Consider the following 19,507-nt stretch of genomic DNA (forward strand, 5'->3'; position numbering starts at 1 on the left):
CTAATACTTGTTGATCATCACAGTTCTTGTGAATTGCATATACAGCTGACACATCAAAGCACAGTATAAATGCTGCAAGCTGTTGAAACAGAGCGCAAAAATAAAGCAACAATTGACTTCTAGGAATTACAGAGTAAATCAGAAGGGAAAAATGTATGAGCACATTTAGATGCAAAATACATAGTGAAAAATCACCAGTGTCTCCCAGTGTGAAACGTATTGTGCTGTTGTTAATCAGACAGTATGTGTAGGCTTAAACTTTAATTTGAGGATTAAGTGAGATCAAAACCTGTAGCGCACAGCCTAATACATAACATGAAAGCTATTTCAAGTGTAGTTTTGTCTGTGCTGATATAAACCTTTTCTGCATTTTGATCACGCGAGTTCTGTTCATGTTTTAGACATTTTCTATAACTTCATGACCTTCGCTGTATTCACTAAGTTTCACCATCCATTACATAACAATTATGCAAGCTATATATTCATTTAGAAAAAGTAAGCTAAAGCCCTAACACTGGGTAAGCGTACTCTGGCCATAACACTTTTCTGAATTTCAGTTTCATCTGTTTCTGTCTTCAGTGAAAAAGCAGATGTTTGTTCAGCCTGAAAGGCAAGCAAATATGACATGGTTTAATGTTTTGTAGTGTGTGTTTTGCACCTCTCTGTTACCGAGAAAGAATCTGTAACATGAAAAGGCGAATCTCTCTCTGTTTGCTATGACAAATGCCCCTTTGGAAGTGTGCAGTACTCTGACCTTTCAGTTTGCCTTTGGCTAATACTTGACATTTGGAAGCAACTGTGTTCGTGGTGACAAGGCACAAGGAGATGCCATACAGAAGACCTCTGGTTAGGGGTATGCGAGGTAGCTGATGTGTTGGAAGCCATGTACCTGCATTAACCTGAGAGAAAGGTTGTGTTAGCTTGGCAGCATGCTGTGCTAACCTGATGGCACAGCCCTGCTGCCAGCTCAGTCAGCTCTGTCAGTACCCAACACTGCACTGTGAAATGTAGTCATATCTTGGGGGATTTTGTTGTTTGGTTTTTTAATACAAAACTTCATTTAAACTAATTTGACTGAGCCAACTGTCAGCTGTGTGGTTAACAGTCTGTGCTTCCATGGGTAATGGGTTCCAGATCCAGGCTGTCAGTCTTCGTGCAGGCAAGTGCTGGAGGAACTGAGAGGAATTACTGATTTTCAGGGAGGAGGGAGCTTCCTGCCTCCTTTTGGTGCTGTATGTGAGGATTTTCAAAAGGGATCCTCATCCAGCCTGTCTTGGGCTTTGGACGTTGCTGATATTTTCCGAGGAAGAGAATCCTCCAACAATGTAGCAGGCATTTTAAGCATGGAAAAAAATTCAGGGCTGGGAAGAGGTGGAAATGGTGGAAATCACCAGCACTTCCTGCTGTTACAAATACTTGCTTTTAGCCATATTTCTAGCAAGAAATGCTTATAGTTATCTAACCAGTTGTGTTTAGATTTTCTGTGTATCTCTAGAGAAGGACAAATGCAAGCCCCATATGTATCAGTGTTATCATGCTTATGAATAATAGCTGTGTGATTCTATGACTGTAATTAATTATGGCTTTTATATATTATTTTTCATGTAGGGGAGTTTAATAAAGTCCTCATGATCCTTTTTTGTTCCTATCACAAGTCTTCTGAGTCTTCTGGCTGAGAGGAAATCCAGCTATTAGGAAGGGGTCATTGCTGGTATGCCTTTTGAAAAGCATCTGTTTTCTTACGGAGCCAGTTGGCTGAGACAGGTTTTGCCCACTCTTTCTTTTGGTGGGGAAGGTAGTATTGTCACAACCATCACTGCTGGAATATGTGAACAAGTGAGGTAAGCCAGCATGTGAATTTATAGTTCATTAACTGTCAAGTACCAGTGGACATGCTCAGGGAAAAAGGTATACCGATGACATGTAATGTGAGCAAATCAGCACTTATTCAGTGTGACGTTATAACTGCACTGCTTTTGGCACGCATGTTGGCTTTCTTTAATCTGCTTTTGGTTTCTTTACACTGTAGTGTCATCTTTTGAATCTTGTTTTTAAGTTTGGCTCTCCAAATGTTCTAATAGCCATATGCTTGTTTCTTCTTACAACGGATAACATAAGAGATCCTACAAGCCTGGCAGGAGGCTTCACTTTGCCCTTCTAAATTGTTCTAATATGAAGGCCGTGAAGTTGCTCATGAGTAAAGTTAAGCAATTGTGTAAATGTTTCCACTGTTGACACTTTGAGATAGATGTCTAAACTTTGAAACTTAACAGTAGAAATGCAGCATTTGGTCAGTTTATCTATATACTGGTTGTGGTAAATTGCAGCAATTTTGCCTTAAAATATTGCTCTCAAATTTGCAGGTTATCGTGGGTATGCTTAGCCAATTGCATATACTAAGAAATATATTTTTTAAGGGTGATCACTGTCCTTAACAGAAGAACAGCTAAGAATGCTTCAGGGCAAGTTTTCATATTCAGTTAAATCTTTTATTCCTGCATGTAGTGATAGACATTTCAGTTGAGGTTAAAGCCAAATTTCAAAGGAAAAGTAGCTTTCATTTTATGAAATATATAACAGCTGTCTGACTTGTCTGTTTTCAACTACAAAATGACAGTTGGGGGCTGACTATAGAAATTGCCCAAAGACGTACTCAAGATTTTTAGGTAAACATTCTGCTAATTCACTCTTGTTTTGGTAATAATTACATAAATTCAAGTGAGATCTTGAGTCATTAGATTGCAAAATATTTTTCATTGTTTACATACTGTTTACGCAGAATGTATCTCACCAGAAAATGCTTTTTCATTCAGTTACACTATTACACAGAAATTCTCTGTTGTCATTACTTAGTACCTTATTGATAAATACAGAGAACTAGAGGGAGCACAGGAAGAGAAGTTTATCTTCCAGAGGTCTCTTAAGTATGACCTTCTCAGGTTTTGATACTCTTTGTTCTTTAAGATCAGTCTTGTATAAAACATGAGTTAAAACTATTTATTAAGATGGTATTTTCCAGAGTTCTTTTTTTCTATTTTATCATGGTATTGGTGACCCGTAACAGAAACAAAATAAAATGCTAACTTTGGTTGTAACACTAATGAAGAATGCATTGGCAGTTCACTTCTGGGCAGCATTTTAAAATAAAGGGAACACAAATTAAAGGCAATGAGAATGTTCATGTAACTTAAGATGTAAAATAAGTGCTGTCTGTCTAAAGTATTTAATTTTTAATACAAATTGCAAAATACAGTAAATAAAACTCTGTGTAGTATAGTTGTAACAATCCGCTTGGAACAGTTATGTAGCAGCAATTCAGAAACCAGCGATCATGTAAAAAGCTTTGTGTCTGTTTCATCCTTTTGAAATTTGCATTACCTCATGCAAAACTCTGAGTTTTCTCCTTAGTATGTCTGCTGTCCTCTTCCTCCTCCTCCTGATATCTTCAAGGCAGGCTGGAATTCAGTATCTTTCTAGTAGATTTTTATACTCTTTTTTCTTTTTTTTTTTTTTCTCCTCAGCTGTATACCCAAGTGATCAAATAGTGTTTCTGGTGAAAGTGTAGTTGGTAGCTTACTTCTGAATACTAGTGGTCACTGAGCAACCTCAAAAGATAAAGCCAGCACTTAAAGAGTTAATGTGTTATTAGGAGGACAGGAAATCTGGCAACTATTGCAGAAACTAGACCTAATGGTGCACACAAACAATTTGTCAGTCTTGGTAAATGTGAATAGCTTTCCGCAAAGTGGCTGCTTTTGCTTTGTTTGAACAGCCTAAACTTTTCCTTTTTGGACTTTAAATCTTAGAAGTGAAATGTGATCCACATATTGAATCAAAATCATTTAATTCAAAACATATTTTGATTGGAACAAAGTTGACATGGAAAGAAACTCTAGAATAATAATAATAAAAAAAAAAAGTTGAAAGGACTTTCTATCATATATTTAGCAGGAAAATTTGAAACAGTTCTAATTAGGCTGAAAAAGCCAGCCTTCTTCATTGTAACTTACAAAGGTCATATATCAATGTTAAGGCAGCATTACCAGCTAGTGTCTGAAAGTCTGCACATGCAATATGTGCAAACCAATGTTAGTTTTTTTTTTTTTTTTTTTTTCAAAAGTATGTGCACAGACATACTTCCAAGCCAGAATACATACTTAAAGACTTTGAAGTAGTTACCTCGTACTTCTGTTACGTGGGTGCTTTGTGGTTACTCAGGAAGAGAATTTTTCACATCAAAATTATGTTTGTGCTAAAAATGTGTGAAATCCTAAATCCTGCTTTTCTGTTCATACATTAATATTTTTCAAATGTAGTGTGTTTTCTTTTAAAAAGTCTATTATTTTAAGTATTACAAAGGAGATTCCTTACTTCAAAGAGAAATTAAAATACTTAGCCCCTTTGAGATAATAGGCAATTATTTGTACTTGAGATTGGTAATTTCTTACTAGCCAAAGTAATATTTTCCTGGATTTTTTATAATTGCATGAATAGGAAAGATTATTCATGTTGGAGAAACAGTTTTGTTGTCTAATCAAAAGTTTCTACTTTAATTTTAATTACGTAAAACATTTCGTATAGGTAGGACTTCTTTGCTGTCTCTGTCTAGTGCAAAGAAATACAGTTAATACTTCCATCTGATTTCAGCATTGGCACATCCCAATCTCAAATATATATTCATTTTTAACAGGCATAATTTCATATGCTGTATGTCCTTACAGGCGAACAGAAATAAAAGAGAAAGAAAAGTAGAGAGCAAAGGCCTGTGTTAGTTACTTTACAGGTACAAATTTTGATTCCAGAGGTATAACATTGTTTGGGAAAATATATCATAATAAATGGTCAGAGTATTTCTATTCAAAAAAAAGGGAGGGGGGGAAATCTTTTCTAATGTGCTAGTTTTGTATTTCCATCGCTCTGATTGTGTTTTGCTAGATTGTGTGTATCGATGTTGCACTGATAGTCTTCAGCAGATTATTCTCCATTCATTCCTTTCAGAAAACAGGGCATAAAAAGATGCGCACAAAATAAAGCATTTCAGAGTTGTTCTCAAAGAAGTAATTTTAGTTACACTTAGTGATATCAGATTGTACATCTGAAAAATATTTATGAATAAACAAACATTTCCTGATAAGATCAAAGCTTCAGTGTTTCAATGTTTCTGAAGCGTTTCTACCTTGGGAATGGAGAAATGAAAGTTACTAATAGGTGTTTGTGTTTGACATCTGTATACTGTACTTTTTAGCGTATCTCAAGTGTTTTAGTCTCTGCCTAATAGATCTCATTAAAGAAACAGATATCAACCCCAAGACAGTTTGTCAAAGTTAATACGAGTCCCTGTGGACAGAATTGACAATTTGTGTGGGGCTTCACGTGACAGTCTTTTCATGGTCTTATTTGCTCCTTAACAATTGGGCATTAGGCACTGATTTATTTTACAATAACTCAATAGGACTGAATATTACTGTGTTAGGCTGGACATTTTAGAGGATTTTCTTGTTTTACATGTTTTACCGTGAGCATGTAGTGGGTGTAAATGATGTACTCAGCCTGCAGTGGGAGTGCTGGCAATTGATTGGGTAGCTTTAAAAGCAGCCTGGGAAGGATACTAGGATCCCATAGCTACATGCCATATTTAACTAGAGCCTTAATGAGCACTGTCTGTCCTAGACGCTTAAGTAATCCTAAATGCTTAGCATTCTATACCCTTGGTTTAGTTTTGCAAGAGGCAAATGCTAACAGTAAAAAGTTTTTAAAGAACTCCTTTTTAGTACTTTATGCACGTTGGAACTTTTTCACTTTTCAGATTTTTTTTTAAGCAGTGCCCCTCTTAAATTGTATATACCAGTGTGCTTATAATGCACATCACACTCTGGTACCTTGTGTTGTTTTCCTTGAAAATTTGCTTTATTTTTTAATCAGTGTACAGTCTGCTAACTATTGTTCCTCTATCAGTGGGGTTATAGAATAAGCACCTCCCTGCAACCAACAGCTTAACTGTGTATCTGAAATGACAGGCAAGCTTATTTATCGTCTGAATTTGTGTGCTATATTTGGTCTGTCCTTCAGGGCCCTGGGTATTGATGTTGACTGTAGTCATTTTTTGTTTAGCCGTTGTAGCTGTGATTTGGCAAATGAGGAAGATGGTCTAAAATGGCCTAATATGGAAAAAAGAAATAAAAGAGAATGGTCTAGTTTTGAATCTGTTTAAATTACAAGTGTAAATTATTTGTAAACTTGAAAAAGAAAAGTACTTCCCGGATGGCTACAAACCATTCCAGGAAAAGGCAAAGAGTGTGTTTTGGTTCTGCTTTTTTAGGAAAAGTCAGATTTAGGAATCTGTTAATCTGTGGAGATTGCAGAATGATATTCCTTTAGTTATTCATGTCCAGGTACTTTGTGAGTGTAGTACAACCCATTACAAATCTAGCTTTTGAGGAAAAGGAAAAAGGAACAACCTCTGCGCATACTAAACATAGATATTAAAAAAAAAAAAAAGTCACAGGTCCTTAAAACTATTTTTTCCTGACACTAGATAGTTGTAATGATAACAGTAAGTATGTTCTAGGGTTAAAAAATTTTAGCAGGATAGCAAGAAAATTAATTCCTATCATTGTCATTTGCTGAGCCCTGTAGGATTTTATGGCTGCACATTGTAGTATTATGGACACTCATGAGACTCCTGACTGGTTTTATCTTATTAAACAATTTTGAAATCATTAATTTTTAATTGGTCTGCATGTGGTTTTTTATAGTTTTAATTGTGTGTCTGTGTCTAAACATTTTTTTAATTTAAAAACAAACAAACAAAGAAAAATAAATTAAAAAAAGCATGAAAAATCCTGTCTAAGCATATATGTTATAGGGTATTTCCATATGATCGTCCAAAGAGTTACTATCCTTTGTGGTAATTCATTTTAAAGAATGCTTTCAGCAGTTCAATAGCTGGGAATCCTAATAAAAAACAATAATAAAAAAAGAATGATATGAAGTAGGAGATATGTACAGGTCTTTTCTTGATTGAAAGTTCTAATTAAGTGAATCGAGGAAAATTAACTGAAATTAGCTGTCAGAAAGTCACATTTAAATGAGTGATGATCTGGCGTGGCAGTAAACATTTAAATGATATAAATTGCCATTTAAGTGTATGGTTTAATGTTTGTCATGCATTAATATGACACGAGGCTGCAGTGACAATCAAGCAGCTTGCTCTAATTTGAACATATTTAGAGCTTTTGTGTGGTGTGCACCACACAAATTAAGACAATTGCTGTTTTTATGTGTCAATTTAAATGTTGTTTTCAGGCATCAGTTAATGAAACAAACCCATCATTTTTGTGTGCAACTTGCAGAGTGATTTCCTTGGTTTTCAGATTAATTTTAACTTCCTCTGCTCAAAATTAGGAATTTCCTTTACAAGGAAAATGCTATTAGTTTCTTTAGATGAAGAGATTATCAGACTCTGTTGCATTGTTTCATCTACTCATTAAAATAAAAAAGATATTGAATCCTCTGTGTGAAATAGTGAAAACAAATTCTGCTAGCAATTTAACCTAGGTGAATTAACTCTTTAGATTACAATCATTTTTAAGTCATCTTTTAATATATTTGTACTATTTCTAATACCGTTATGGAGAGATTCATTACGGTTTAGATGCTTTTGTTTGGGGGATTGGTTTGTAACTGGATAACATCTTCAGGAAAGTGGCTTTATCATTCAGCATCCTAATACCATTTCTGTAAAGGCTTATCTAAGAGACATATACAAGAAATGCATAAAAGTATTAGCAGGCTGATATTTCAGCATTTAAATATTTTGTACCCTGACACTCCTAGTTAGTTGAGTTTTCCTGGATCTGTCAGTCTTCTGTCCGTCTGTCACAATCAGATTAACATGCTGTTATTATTCATTGTGAAGATCACACATAGAAAAAACACAACTGTATTTTGAGAGTTCATGAAAACTTAGCCTGTCTGCCTATAAATGCATAAATGCTTTCCACTTACTGCTTTGCTCTTATTCCCACTATTATAGTGTAAACAGCAAGATCTTACAGTGAGCTGGAAGTAGAGTAGGGTTAGTCAGGAGACCCCGTCATCTCTTGCAGGGCCTTTTTTTTTAAAAAACTATAATTTTAGACTATTGTTATCAATTTTGTAGTGAGACTTGTTAAGATAATTTTGTATGCTATTCAAAATATGCTTCTACTACTAAGAAATGATGACTATCTGTCAAACTCAAGTTTATATACTTTGTGTGTTTTTTTTTACAGGCATTAGAAAGTGAGTTTGTTTCCTGCCAGCTTCATCAGTGGATTGATCTGATTTTTGGCTACAAACAGCAAGGGCCAGAGGCTGCTAGGTCCCTGAATGTATTCTACTATTTGACTTATGAAGGAGCTGTTAATTTAAGTTCAATAACAGATCCTGTATTGAGAGAGGTAAGTTCGTACTTCAAATCTAGAAAAGCAAAATCTTTGTTAACCTTTGGTACTGTTGAAAGTGTAAAGACTCCACATTGTTTAGGTCTACCAGTGAATGCTCAAATCTTTGCTTTCTCTTGTGGTTTGGCTACAGGCCAGACAAATGCAAGGTGCCTGAACCAGTCATCACAGCATGCAAAAGTAGAACAAGCACGCAAGTTGTTCTTAAACTTTATGCACCTAGATTCAGCCACACCAGTATGAGAATAAATGTTCAAGGACTGCTTTATTTGCTCTGAGGGCAGTCGTTCTTCTCACTAATGCAGGATCTTAATGGAAGAAGACTGTGGGCAATCTTGGTTTGCACTTTTGAATTAAATTCCACAGTTTTAACAATTGTCTTTTAATGCAATCCTGCATATGGAGTGCATATCAAGCACTCTATAGTTTTGTAGCTTCCATTATTTTTATTTAGCTTGCTATCAAATTAATACTAACTTGTCCTGTATTTTTGATAAGCAAAAGTAAATATTTGAACTGTGGAAAGATTGTGTCTTTTACTCAGGCTCATCACCATTGAGAAAAATCTATTTGATAAAATATCTTAATGTTACTGTGGGCTTGAAAACAACTCCCTCCTCCACCTGAACAGCTGTTTTCCAAAAGAAAAAAAAAAAGAGGGTGTGGGGAGGGTGATTAAAAGCTATTTTTGAGAGGTTTTACTTCCTCTGTTCAGTCAATAGACCAGAACTAAAAATAGCTGTAAGTATATCAATTAGAGAATAAATGTAACTGGTACTTTGCAGTAAAATATTCTAAGTCACTGAGAACAAAGTGATATGAATGCTGTTAACAATTTTGTTTAAAAGTGTGGCTAGATGTATACCAGCAGGAAATATATTTGCAAACAGGTTAAAAAAGAAAGAACAATTATATTTCTATTTACAAATGTTAGGCTTGAAGTTCACTGTAGAATTGTAGACTAATCCTAAGGTAAGTTTCTTGTCATTTTTTGTTGAATGAAGGCGCAAGAAGTAAGTGATTATTATTTTCAATAATACTATTTTTTCTGTACATACAGCCATCTGACTGTTGGGACACCTTGACACCCTCTGTAGAGAAAGTCATGTCATAGCAACAGTGTGGGTTGTGGCTGGCAGGAAAGTGGGGCAGTGGAAAGGCTTGGGGGTATGCAGGGCATGTAGAGGTACGTGAGGACTGGGTTAGTAGCAGAAGCTATGGCTGGTTGTCAGTGTTATTTGGGCTGCAGACAGTCTGCAGACTTCATCTTGGTCCACTTGGAGCTAAAATACAGACATTGCACATTGTTGCATTCCAATGAGCTAAGAAACAATATATTGGAATGTTTGGCTTTTAAGGAAAATTGTGTTAACCAGGTTTGAAACAGTTATTGACCCACAGATACTAGTTGATACTGTTCACCCTGTCATTTTCTCATTTCATTGATAATGTTTATCACTGTTTCCTTGTACACTGATAAGGAAATACGCTTACAATGTAATAGTATTTATTGGACTCTTGAAGTGGTAGGTTTAAGTGTGAGCTCAAAAAAAAACATAGACTGGGTATTGTGTAAAAATTCATATTAGTTCAGTCTTCATCCTTAATTTTGATACACCTATGGGAAATATAGGTTAGAGAGTATGTCTTCAGATATTTTATATTATTATTTGATTTTATTTTTTATGATTCACACAACATAACATAAATGTAACTTTTTACTAAGGCATGTATTTTTTAAAGAAGTGAAATGATGAAGCTAGAAATTGAAGTAATACTAATCAAAAGAGCAGCTTTCCAGACACACATTTCACATAGTTTTGAATTTTTCTAGAGCAGCTCTATTATCAGTTTAACTGTGATCTCTTTTCCTTGTGTCATAGCCTGAAAAAAAAAACAACACTAGTTTAAGAACAACAAAGTAGTTACAAATCTATCTGGAAGTGTGGATTGTCTCAGTTAGAACGGCATTTTGTACCTCTATAAATATATTAATATATTTTGTTACCAAATCTTTTGAGTATGGCTTTTTTTTATGTCACTTCTACGTTTCTTATTTCTGATTTGTTCTGTACTGGCTGAACTGTGTAGCATATTAAAATGAAAACAGGAGAGGGAGAAATCACTGATGTTGAGTTCATAATAATGGAGTAGCTTAGCAGATGCAGAATTTTGAAACACTACTGATGGTGTAAAAAATACGTACTGATAAATGCAGACAGCAGAATGAATGTTATCTGTAGTAGTTTTATTCTGTGTTATTTGAAGATTGGTCCAATAGAATATCTTTATTTAGCATTTTTCAGCCTTATTTTTAAGCTGGTCTAAGGATATTCCAACAGTAGAAAGATTCCTGGTTAGTAAAGCATCCTTTCCTACTTATATTTATTTTGTAATAGCATATTTTGTATTGTATACACGTGTATATGTAATTTGAAATGGTACATATGATCAGCTCTGGTATGATACTGATAACCGTGCAAAGAGATTTAATGAGTGTCATCACCAATGGTGAGTTATTCTGTTTTTACTTGTGAGTAAAGATGAAAGTAATAAAAAATCTGCTTGTGTGTATATCTATGTGCATAATCATTCTATATCTATGTGCTAAATGAATTTATCATGCACCTTTGACAGCCTCACCTTCTTCCTGCTTACTAATCCATCTCCCTGAGGACCTACGCTAACATTCTGTACTGCCAAGCAGCTTCAATCAGCATTTATTTTTCTCCTTCAGTCAGCTTGCCAGAAAATATTTCTTCTTTTCTCCACCAAATTCCCGGTTAGAGGTCGAATGAGTTTCTGATCTGGACAATTAATAGTATTTTTAGGCAGGCATGACACCACAGGTTTACTGTCTGTTTATTAAGTAAGTATTAAACCAGAAATCTTATTCTAGATTTCTGGGTTTTGGAAAGGATGCTTTAAGCTTTCTCCTTGCGATAAAGTTCAAGGTTTGGGGCTTTAAATCCTGAAAATTGTAGTGGAATATATATTTTTCTTTGCAAACCTGAAAAAAGGAGAAACTTCTATATTGCAAGTTACCCAGGCTTAGGTATCATATGGAAATAGTAGTATGTGTTTAAACCATGGCAATTTCTCCACTAAGACAGTCTCCGAGTATATACGCTGCCAAGCCTGGACCACATCAGTAATGAGAAGCCCGTGATGTTTCTGAAGTATCTTCACAGATATGTGTGTGGATATCGGTGACCTAACTCATCAGGAGAGGCCACACACAGAATAATAGTGGAAGGAACTGAGGAGTGGAGGAGTTCAGGTTAATGCAGAATTTCCTTAGGTCTCCTAAATGGCTCCAACTGGCACCTTTATTTTTATAGGCAGTCAGGTTATATATATTACAAGAAGGAAGCACTCGTCTAGGAAGGAAAACTACTTGATTAAAACCATATTCCAACTTTGTTTCTTTTTTTTCTTTTTTTTCTTTTTTTTTTTTTAACTGAAAATGTAGAACTTTTACATCCTCTCATACTGCTGTGAACAATTTTTTCCTGCCATTCTTTCTGCCTATGGGAATAAAGGATGTAAAGTATTTTGAAAGGATCTGACTTCTATAATCGAAAATTTTAAACTAAAATGCAAACCATGGGCCACATGCTACCTTTTGGCAGATAAACCCTGGGGAGTGCAAAGCTTGCATAATTCAAAGGCAAATCTCAGGAGGGGGGGAGCAGATCAAGAGAGGAGGGTTTGAGCTGGAGCCAGTGGGGGAAGGGAACAACTGGAGAAGCAAGGCAAGGGATCCAGTACATCTGCTGCCATATCTGTGCACAAGTCATCCCTGCAGAGACCATTCCTTCATTCACTTCTTTTTTTCCTCAAGCCATTTTAGCAGTGTTGTCATCAACTCTGGTCCTTGTACTTGTGTATCTCTCTGAAAGAGGTTCCAACTGCAATGGGATGTTGCTGTTAGTTGACAAGCAGTAAATATCACATCTCTTTCCTGTGGAAAATATGGTATTTGCCAGCAGAAGTATGCTATATTACTACCTTCTGTTGACTCTGTCTTGAAAAAAACTATTCTGATCTGAACTTGCAATCATAAAATTTGCTGTGAAGGGTTTTTTTGTGCCTGCATGGAAGAGGTAAGAAGTCACAGTACCACAGATAAATGTCATCCAGCGGCTCTGGAGAGAATTTGCATCACCTTCTTATCACAAATTCTGCTCTCTTTTTGAAACAGCTGTCCAAGTTTTTTTGCATTTTTTTTTTTAATGCCATTCAGACAAGCAACTGATGAAGGAGTGAAGTAGAAAATAATTTGTATCTTGGACTAATTTATATTCTATTACTTTCTTTGTCAGCAGAATAAAAATTTCTGTTGTCTCTAGCATAGAGTAAGGGAAGACCATCATGAATTTGGGCTCCACTTGGAGTTTATAATTAAAAGTCCTTTTCTCCGCTCATACCCCTCTGTGGCTAGCATAAACACTAGATAAGCTTAAAGAAAAGAGATTATAGCCAGAAGTCAAAAAATTACTTGGAGAATATATTGATTTACTACAGGAACCCCTCAGCTTCAGGAGGTATACAAAATTATGTATCATACTTATCAAAAAGCACCTAACCGTATTCTCTGAAAAAATTTTAAAATATCATATGGCATGATAATTGTAGGCAGTAATTAAGGAAGACTGATGATTTTAGAATTAGCAATAATAGTTTGAAAAACATGAGAGTGAGACCCATCCAATTACTATCCCATGTACTTTCATTACAAAATGACTTGCACTTAGCCTTAGATGATTCAGTTGTTTTATACTTCTTCCTTTGGAAAGAAGGTACCATTTTGTTATATGAAGGTAGTCTGTTTAACATTAGGAAGCACAGCTTTCTCCATTCTATTGACACCTTTCTTTCTACCATTGATATTTTATTTCCATATGAACTGAGGAGATTAAGAAATTGTGAAGAATCAGTTTGGACATAGCATTTGGTATGTTATTTCAATGTGCCACTTCTGATTATATAAAGAGAGGAAATTATTCTTTTTATTTTCTGTTTTAAGGCATATGGCATAAATTATTTAATGGATAATAGCTTTTAAATGTTACCCCAGATTAATATCGTTGGGTAAGTTTTATGCATCTTAGACCTATCTCTTATGAGTCTAATTTTATTTTTAAATATTTACAATTTGAGAGACTTCTGTGCTTTCCAAAAGAAGCTACAAGGATGTTTAGTTTACATGACCCCAGTTTCATGACAGCAGTAGCAGATCTGATATCTTATCCCAGAGAAAGCATTTTTGGCCTCTCTTTTAGCTGTGCTCATGGTGGGAGTTAATAGCATATTTCAGCTCTAACTCAGCTGGAGAACTCTGACAGCAGTGAATCTTTCACAAAGTATAAACACAATTTGTATTTATAGCATAGTTAACATTTACTAAATAGTTGGGAAAATGATCAGTCTGGTTTTAGCAGGTTGGGCAACAGTCTTTGTTGTGGCTGTGATGAGTTTTAAAAAGTGGGATAAAGTGATTATAAAATACTGTCACAGAGCAGTAAATTTAAATGTGTTGAATTCTGTAAGTAACGAATTTATGCAGGCAAAATTCAAGCTGTTGTTGAAACAATCACTGAATCATCTCTGGCCAGAAGTGTGTTGCACAGATGGTATGCTTGACGTTGTGCAGCACAGGAACAGCGTGAAAAGCCAAATAAATGTTAAGACTTGGTCTAGTTCTAATTGAAAATCAGTATTAAAATATCGTATGCAACCAGAGTTAAGAAGAATATATTTAAAGTAAGCATACTGATTTCATGGCTAAGGAGAGCTGGACTTGTCAACTGCAAGCAAATGCTGATCTGATGGAAGACGGAGAAAAATAGCATAGTGAAGATAGAGCCTCAGTTGCCGTTGTAGGTGAGCAGTTCCCTCTATTGCTTGAAATCAGCTTGTTGAGATGTTGGGATTCTCCCAGGAAAAGATGAGTATTTTCTTCTGCTTAAAAGGAGTATTAAAATAACAAGAGCACCAGTACTGCCACTGGTCCATATTATTTACCTATGAATTCTCACATCTCAGCTCTCACTGTGACTTATCTGTGGTGTTTGAGTAAACAGGCAACCTGAATATAATCAAGTGTTCGCTGTGATATCTGGGAGTTGTGGCATTTCCTTGATTCTATTTAGCCCAGAGTTTGACATGACAAATGGGGTTTTATTGCCCTTTGTCTTAACTTATGTATTAAGTAAATTGCTTAGAAACTGACATAAAAGTATTCAGCTAGGTTTCAATCCAGAAAAATAGCTGACCTGAATGTTCTCTTCATTACAGAATAGATCCTAATTTTATTTGATGCTTCTACTTTTGTATCCAAGAGGAAAAAGTGTGATATTTTAGAGTTATCTGAAGTAGGACTGAGATGCCTGATTAACAAAATAAGAATCAAACAACTGCTTAGACTAAAAATAGTAAAGCTTTATGGAAAGAGGTAACTCGTGCAAGTAAGTTCTTTGGCTCTGAGTGTTTTTTTTCTCAGTCCGATTGTAATTCAAAGGATAGAAATTTTCAGTGCAGTCAGTTCCCTTACCTCTTCTTGCTTGACCTGTCTTGTGGATCTATCAGAGCCAGAGAGGTCTTGAGACCCCCCTGGGCTCTTTTCATTTTCATTTGTGCCTGGATGGTCAGCCTTAGATAGCTGACATATTTGTTGGCCAACATTTAAGAAGAACAAGTAATCAAAAAGGTAAACAAGAGATGGAAAAAAGAATTGTTCATAAACTATCAAAAACAACTTTTTTGAAGGGAAAGTTTTTCCTTTTTTTGTTTTTTAATCTTTTTTTTTCTTCCCTATGTGGAAAGAATGAGATATGCTAGTGTATAATAGCTACAGTTCTCATAGACTAAGTCATCGAGCCTGAATCAAACATGGAGACAAACAGTGTACAAATATTTCATTAATTTGGTATTGCTAGCATCCTTAGATTATTTGCAGATTCCTTATGCAGTCCAATCAATACCTTGTACAACAGTTGGGAAACTAAAAATTTTTGTTTGGAGTGTTTTCATTGTATTTGCAAACTGTAGTCTAGTGTGTCTAGCTCATGAATATTCCCACTGTGTCTGTAGATGGTGTATTTATTTACCAAACTGCATTATATCTGCAAATATATCTGTGTTAGTTATATTTGAAAATAGCTGCTTTGTGAGTGAGAAACCTGAGGTCATGTTGAAGATGCTTTTCCTCAATCAGTGTCCAAAAATGAAGCCTCAGTTTAACATTACATTTTCTTAGATGAAAAAAATATAATTGCAGTAGAAAACTCTGAGATAATATTTTTTCCGTACTTTGAAAACAGATAGTTTGATCTTGTTATGCCTTAGTTTAAATATATGTATTAGCTTAGCTTAGCAAAATGAGTTAATTTGTTTCTTGTTCACACTTGTTACAGGTTCTAACAGGTGATCATGCAAAGGGTTTTTAAGATCACTGGATGCTGGATGTATTAACCTCCCTCATATCAAAATGTTTTATTGAATAAATAGAAATGGTATCAAATTTGGAGAAACTCCATGGAATGCTAACAGAGTGGAACAAATTGCTTTCTTCCAAAGCAAAAGGTTTTATATCAGAAAATTTGGAGTCAGCTAAGTAGCTAACTAGACTGTATGTAGGAAGCAAGTTTTAAAGATTATTCTTTGCTTTTTAAAGGGGTGAATGAACAATGCCAAAAATGGTGAAGCTTCCAGGTAATGCATATTGCAATACCACTGCTTTCTATGTCATAATTATTGATTTTAAATGAAAGCAATGAGTTATTTTCTTGAAAACTTCAGTGCTGTAGTGAACAGAGAAATTAGGCAGTTTTGGTTTTGGTGATCACATAAAATGGAGACACTTAGATTTTTAAAAATTAGCCCCAGAGCTGCTTAGGATTTTGCTTGTACTGAATCCAGCATTATTTGCAGGTCTTTAAATTTGTCTCAGCTTTCTTTTTAGACTCTTTCCCCTTTTTACTTTGTCAGTCTCTTTGAAGTACTTCCAGACCTGTTTTTCTAGTTCTAGTTTTTTTATCTGCCTCTTTCCAGTAGCCAAAGATTTAGGTGTTTTGAGTGAGCACATCAGTGCTCCAGACAGAGATACTGTTTGAAATTATCCATGAACCCAGTGCCTCTGAACATTATTGAGTGACATTTGTTTCTGTTGGTTGTGTCTGCTCTGTCTAACTGGTTTCTTTCAGATTGGCAGCTGGGATTACGCTGCAGTAGACGGACAGCTGCATGAACTGGAGATTTCAGTGAGGCCGTGCTAGACCTCTGTTTAATATGTCTGGAATGTATATATTCAGATTGGAGCAACTTATGCGGCCCCAAGGGGGAATCTATTTATATTTTCACAAACTGTGATTACTTCCTGTTTTACTTTAATGACTGCCATATAATTGTCATGATGGTTTGTCAGGACAAAAAGACTTAATTTTCTTGATTCTCACAGAAAATTTCCTGATGCAGTTTAAGAGCTAGGTTAGTGTTTTTATTTTTAAAGCCGTGGTGGAAGGTATCCTACTCTGTGCTCCCCTCTATACTTCTTCACGACACAAGCAGGAGAAAATACTCGTACATTGATTCTCAAAATAGCTTTAAGACAAAAAGCATAACAAAAACAAAATCCAAAAAAAGCCCAACCTCCAGGTGTCAGTGGTAGTTTGGATTTAAAAACCAGCAAGTGGTTGGACTAGTAACCTAAATTCCAGGCAACAACAGTATTTTGAACAGAGGCACAGAAGAAACTTAAAATAAATACAAAAGATTTGATTCTCACAAAGAAGCTACAAGGAAAGAAAAAAAAAAAGAAATCTATGCTTCATTTATATTTGATGGCTTTCATTTCTTCATTTTTATATCATTTTATTGTGTGATGTGTCCTGTTCAGTTTTGTTACACATATTCCCAATGCACTGCTGCAGACAAGGGTTGTGCACTTTTTTCTTCCTAACAGCTTGCTGGTGTACTCGTAATGTCCCCCTGTGCAGCTGTCAGTAGTATTTCTGCCCATGCTTCAGCTCTGGAGCCATGAACCCATGCTACTTGAGCTGAAGTAGTAACAGCATTAGTGGGCTACAAGAGAAATCTTTTACACTCTGTTATCACAAACGTTTTGTAGGTGTGCTTAATGATACTTGCAGAACAGTATGTAACACTTGATCTTTCTTTTCTTTATCCTTTCTTCCCTCCTCGTTCCCTTCCTCCCCTGCCATTTGTTAGATCGCAAACCTAGGAGAGGCAGTTTTCTTTAAAACAGTACATTAAGTGAATAGTTCAATTGATAAAATAAATAATTGGAATGATTCAATGAAAAGGGTCTGATTTGTGAGGTCAAAACAAAAGAAGGATTTTCTGTTTTGGCATGAAGAAATTAGGCCTCTTGTATTTTGAGAACAGTTGATGTGAGTGTGTGAATTTCCGATATGAACATTTGAGTGCTGTATTTTTTCCCTGGGTCAAGTGTAGTGCAATATCCCCAGGGCAGGTGTACAGTCAGCGAGTGTATACATTGCCAGTTTCAGAAAAGCATTTTGCCCATTTTTCACAATCTTGATCTAATGGGGATTGTTATGAAACAAGGGGAGAGGGTACTACGACAAGCTTCTCTTCTGTAATCTTCAGCCTGTTTTCAGCAATTTTATCTAATTGGTATGAATCATGCTTGTTCTCTGGCTAGTGTTATCCGGGCTGCAGTCCGTGAGGAATTGAGCTAAGAACCGTACCATGGAAGCATAAGTGACTATCTGGTCATAAGAGGCTTTCTGATCACTTGTTATCAGAGCTTGATTTTAATCGCCATCCCATGGGGAAGGGAGCTAGTCGGTTAGCTGCTAAGCCATTCCGCTTCGCTGTCTGAGGGGAAACCTGTCAAATGGTCTGTGTTCTCTGGTGCTGCAAAGCAACATCTGGGTGGAAGGAGAGGGAAGACAAGTAATCATAATTGCGTATCACTCAAGCCAATAGAAATCACTGAGGAACATGTGTGTAAACCTTTTTGAATATTGAAAAGTGAGGTAGGAGCGGCAGAGAGCCAAAGTAATTATTTTTCTGAGGGCTGTTTTTTTTCTGGACGTAAATAATGGGTATAAGGATGGAGGATGAACCCCAAACCTTTCCTGTCCCTAACACACATTCTGAAAGAATATATGTTGCAATGCATGAGGTTTTTTCACCTGAGCTTTCAAATGTTTGGCATTTAAATTCTACTGATAATTGAGAGGTAACTGGAAATACTCACATACAGATATGTAAAGACACATTGACAGAAAGTAGCCTCTTTGTAACGATAAGTGTGTAACCTGTAATTGGGCGTTCAAGCTATGGGGTGCAGTTTAACATGGGTATGGTGTCTCTTAGACACTTTAGACAGTTTGGTGCTTTGTGTCTGAGCATGCATGATGAAAGCCACTCTGAGTTAGGTCTCTTTTAAGGGTCTTTAAATCTAGAGTTAAATGGTGTATGTCTTGCTTTTTAACTATACAGGCCTTCATTTCAGGATTTGAGTTCAAAACTAGAGACCGTTTCATTCTTTCTCTGTGACACTCACTGCAGTTCCCCCTCCACCCTCCCTCCCTCATATTTAATTTTATAGTTCTTTCAGACATAAACATGAAAAAAAAGCAATTTTGACTTAGTTTCTGAGTGTTGCTGCAAAGAAAAGTAACAAACATCTGTTTTTACCTTAACTGCATCCATATGTTCAACCTCCCCATCACCCTCCTTCCCAAAAAATTTACAGCCGTATTTGGTGGGTACTGCATACTGTTGAATTAACTTGCTTCACAGTTAGATTAGAGGGTAGGTTCAGAGACTGAAAAGATCTGTGTTAAGCAGTAGCCAAAAGCTGTACTATAGCTACAGCAAGTTTTCCTTTTTACACTCATTTTCTTTTAATTTGCTTCCTTATTCCCCCCTGTCCTCTTCTCAACCCCCAAGAAAAGAGGAGATAATCCAGGAGATTTTTTTACGAACACTGTATTGTGGTAATCAGATAAATTTTAACTTGTGAAATTTGCTTATGACTTCTGTGCTTACAAATTAATTAACATTTG

At 35.7% G+C, this 19,507-nt stretch overlaps 1 protein-coding gene across 3 annotated transcripts in view; it reads left to right on the forward strand.

The window, feature by feature from the left end:
- LRBA (LPS responsive beige-like anchor protein) overlaps positions 1-19,507 on the forward strand; it is a 397,026-nt gene that overhangs the window by 329,651 nt on the left and 47,868 nt on the right. For all 3 annotated transcript variants that reach the window (XM_083836333.1, XM_083836331.1, XM_083836332.1), the window contains one exon: positions 8,274-8,441. In XM_083836333.1, the coding sequence (XP_083692459.1) occupies positions 8,274-8,441 (168 nt within the window). The remainder of the gene's footprint in view (positions 1-8,273; positions 8,442-19,507) is intronic.

This window comes from Anser anser, assembly GCF_964211835.1.
Source record: "Anser anser genome assembly, chromosome: 4".
Taxonomy (NCBI): Eukaryota; Metazoa; Chordata; class Aves; order Anseriformes; family Anatidae; genus Anser; species Anser anser.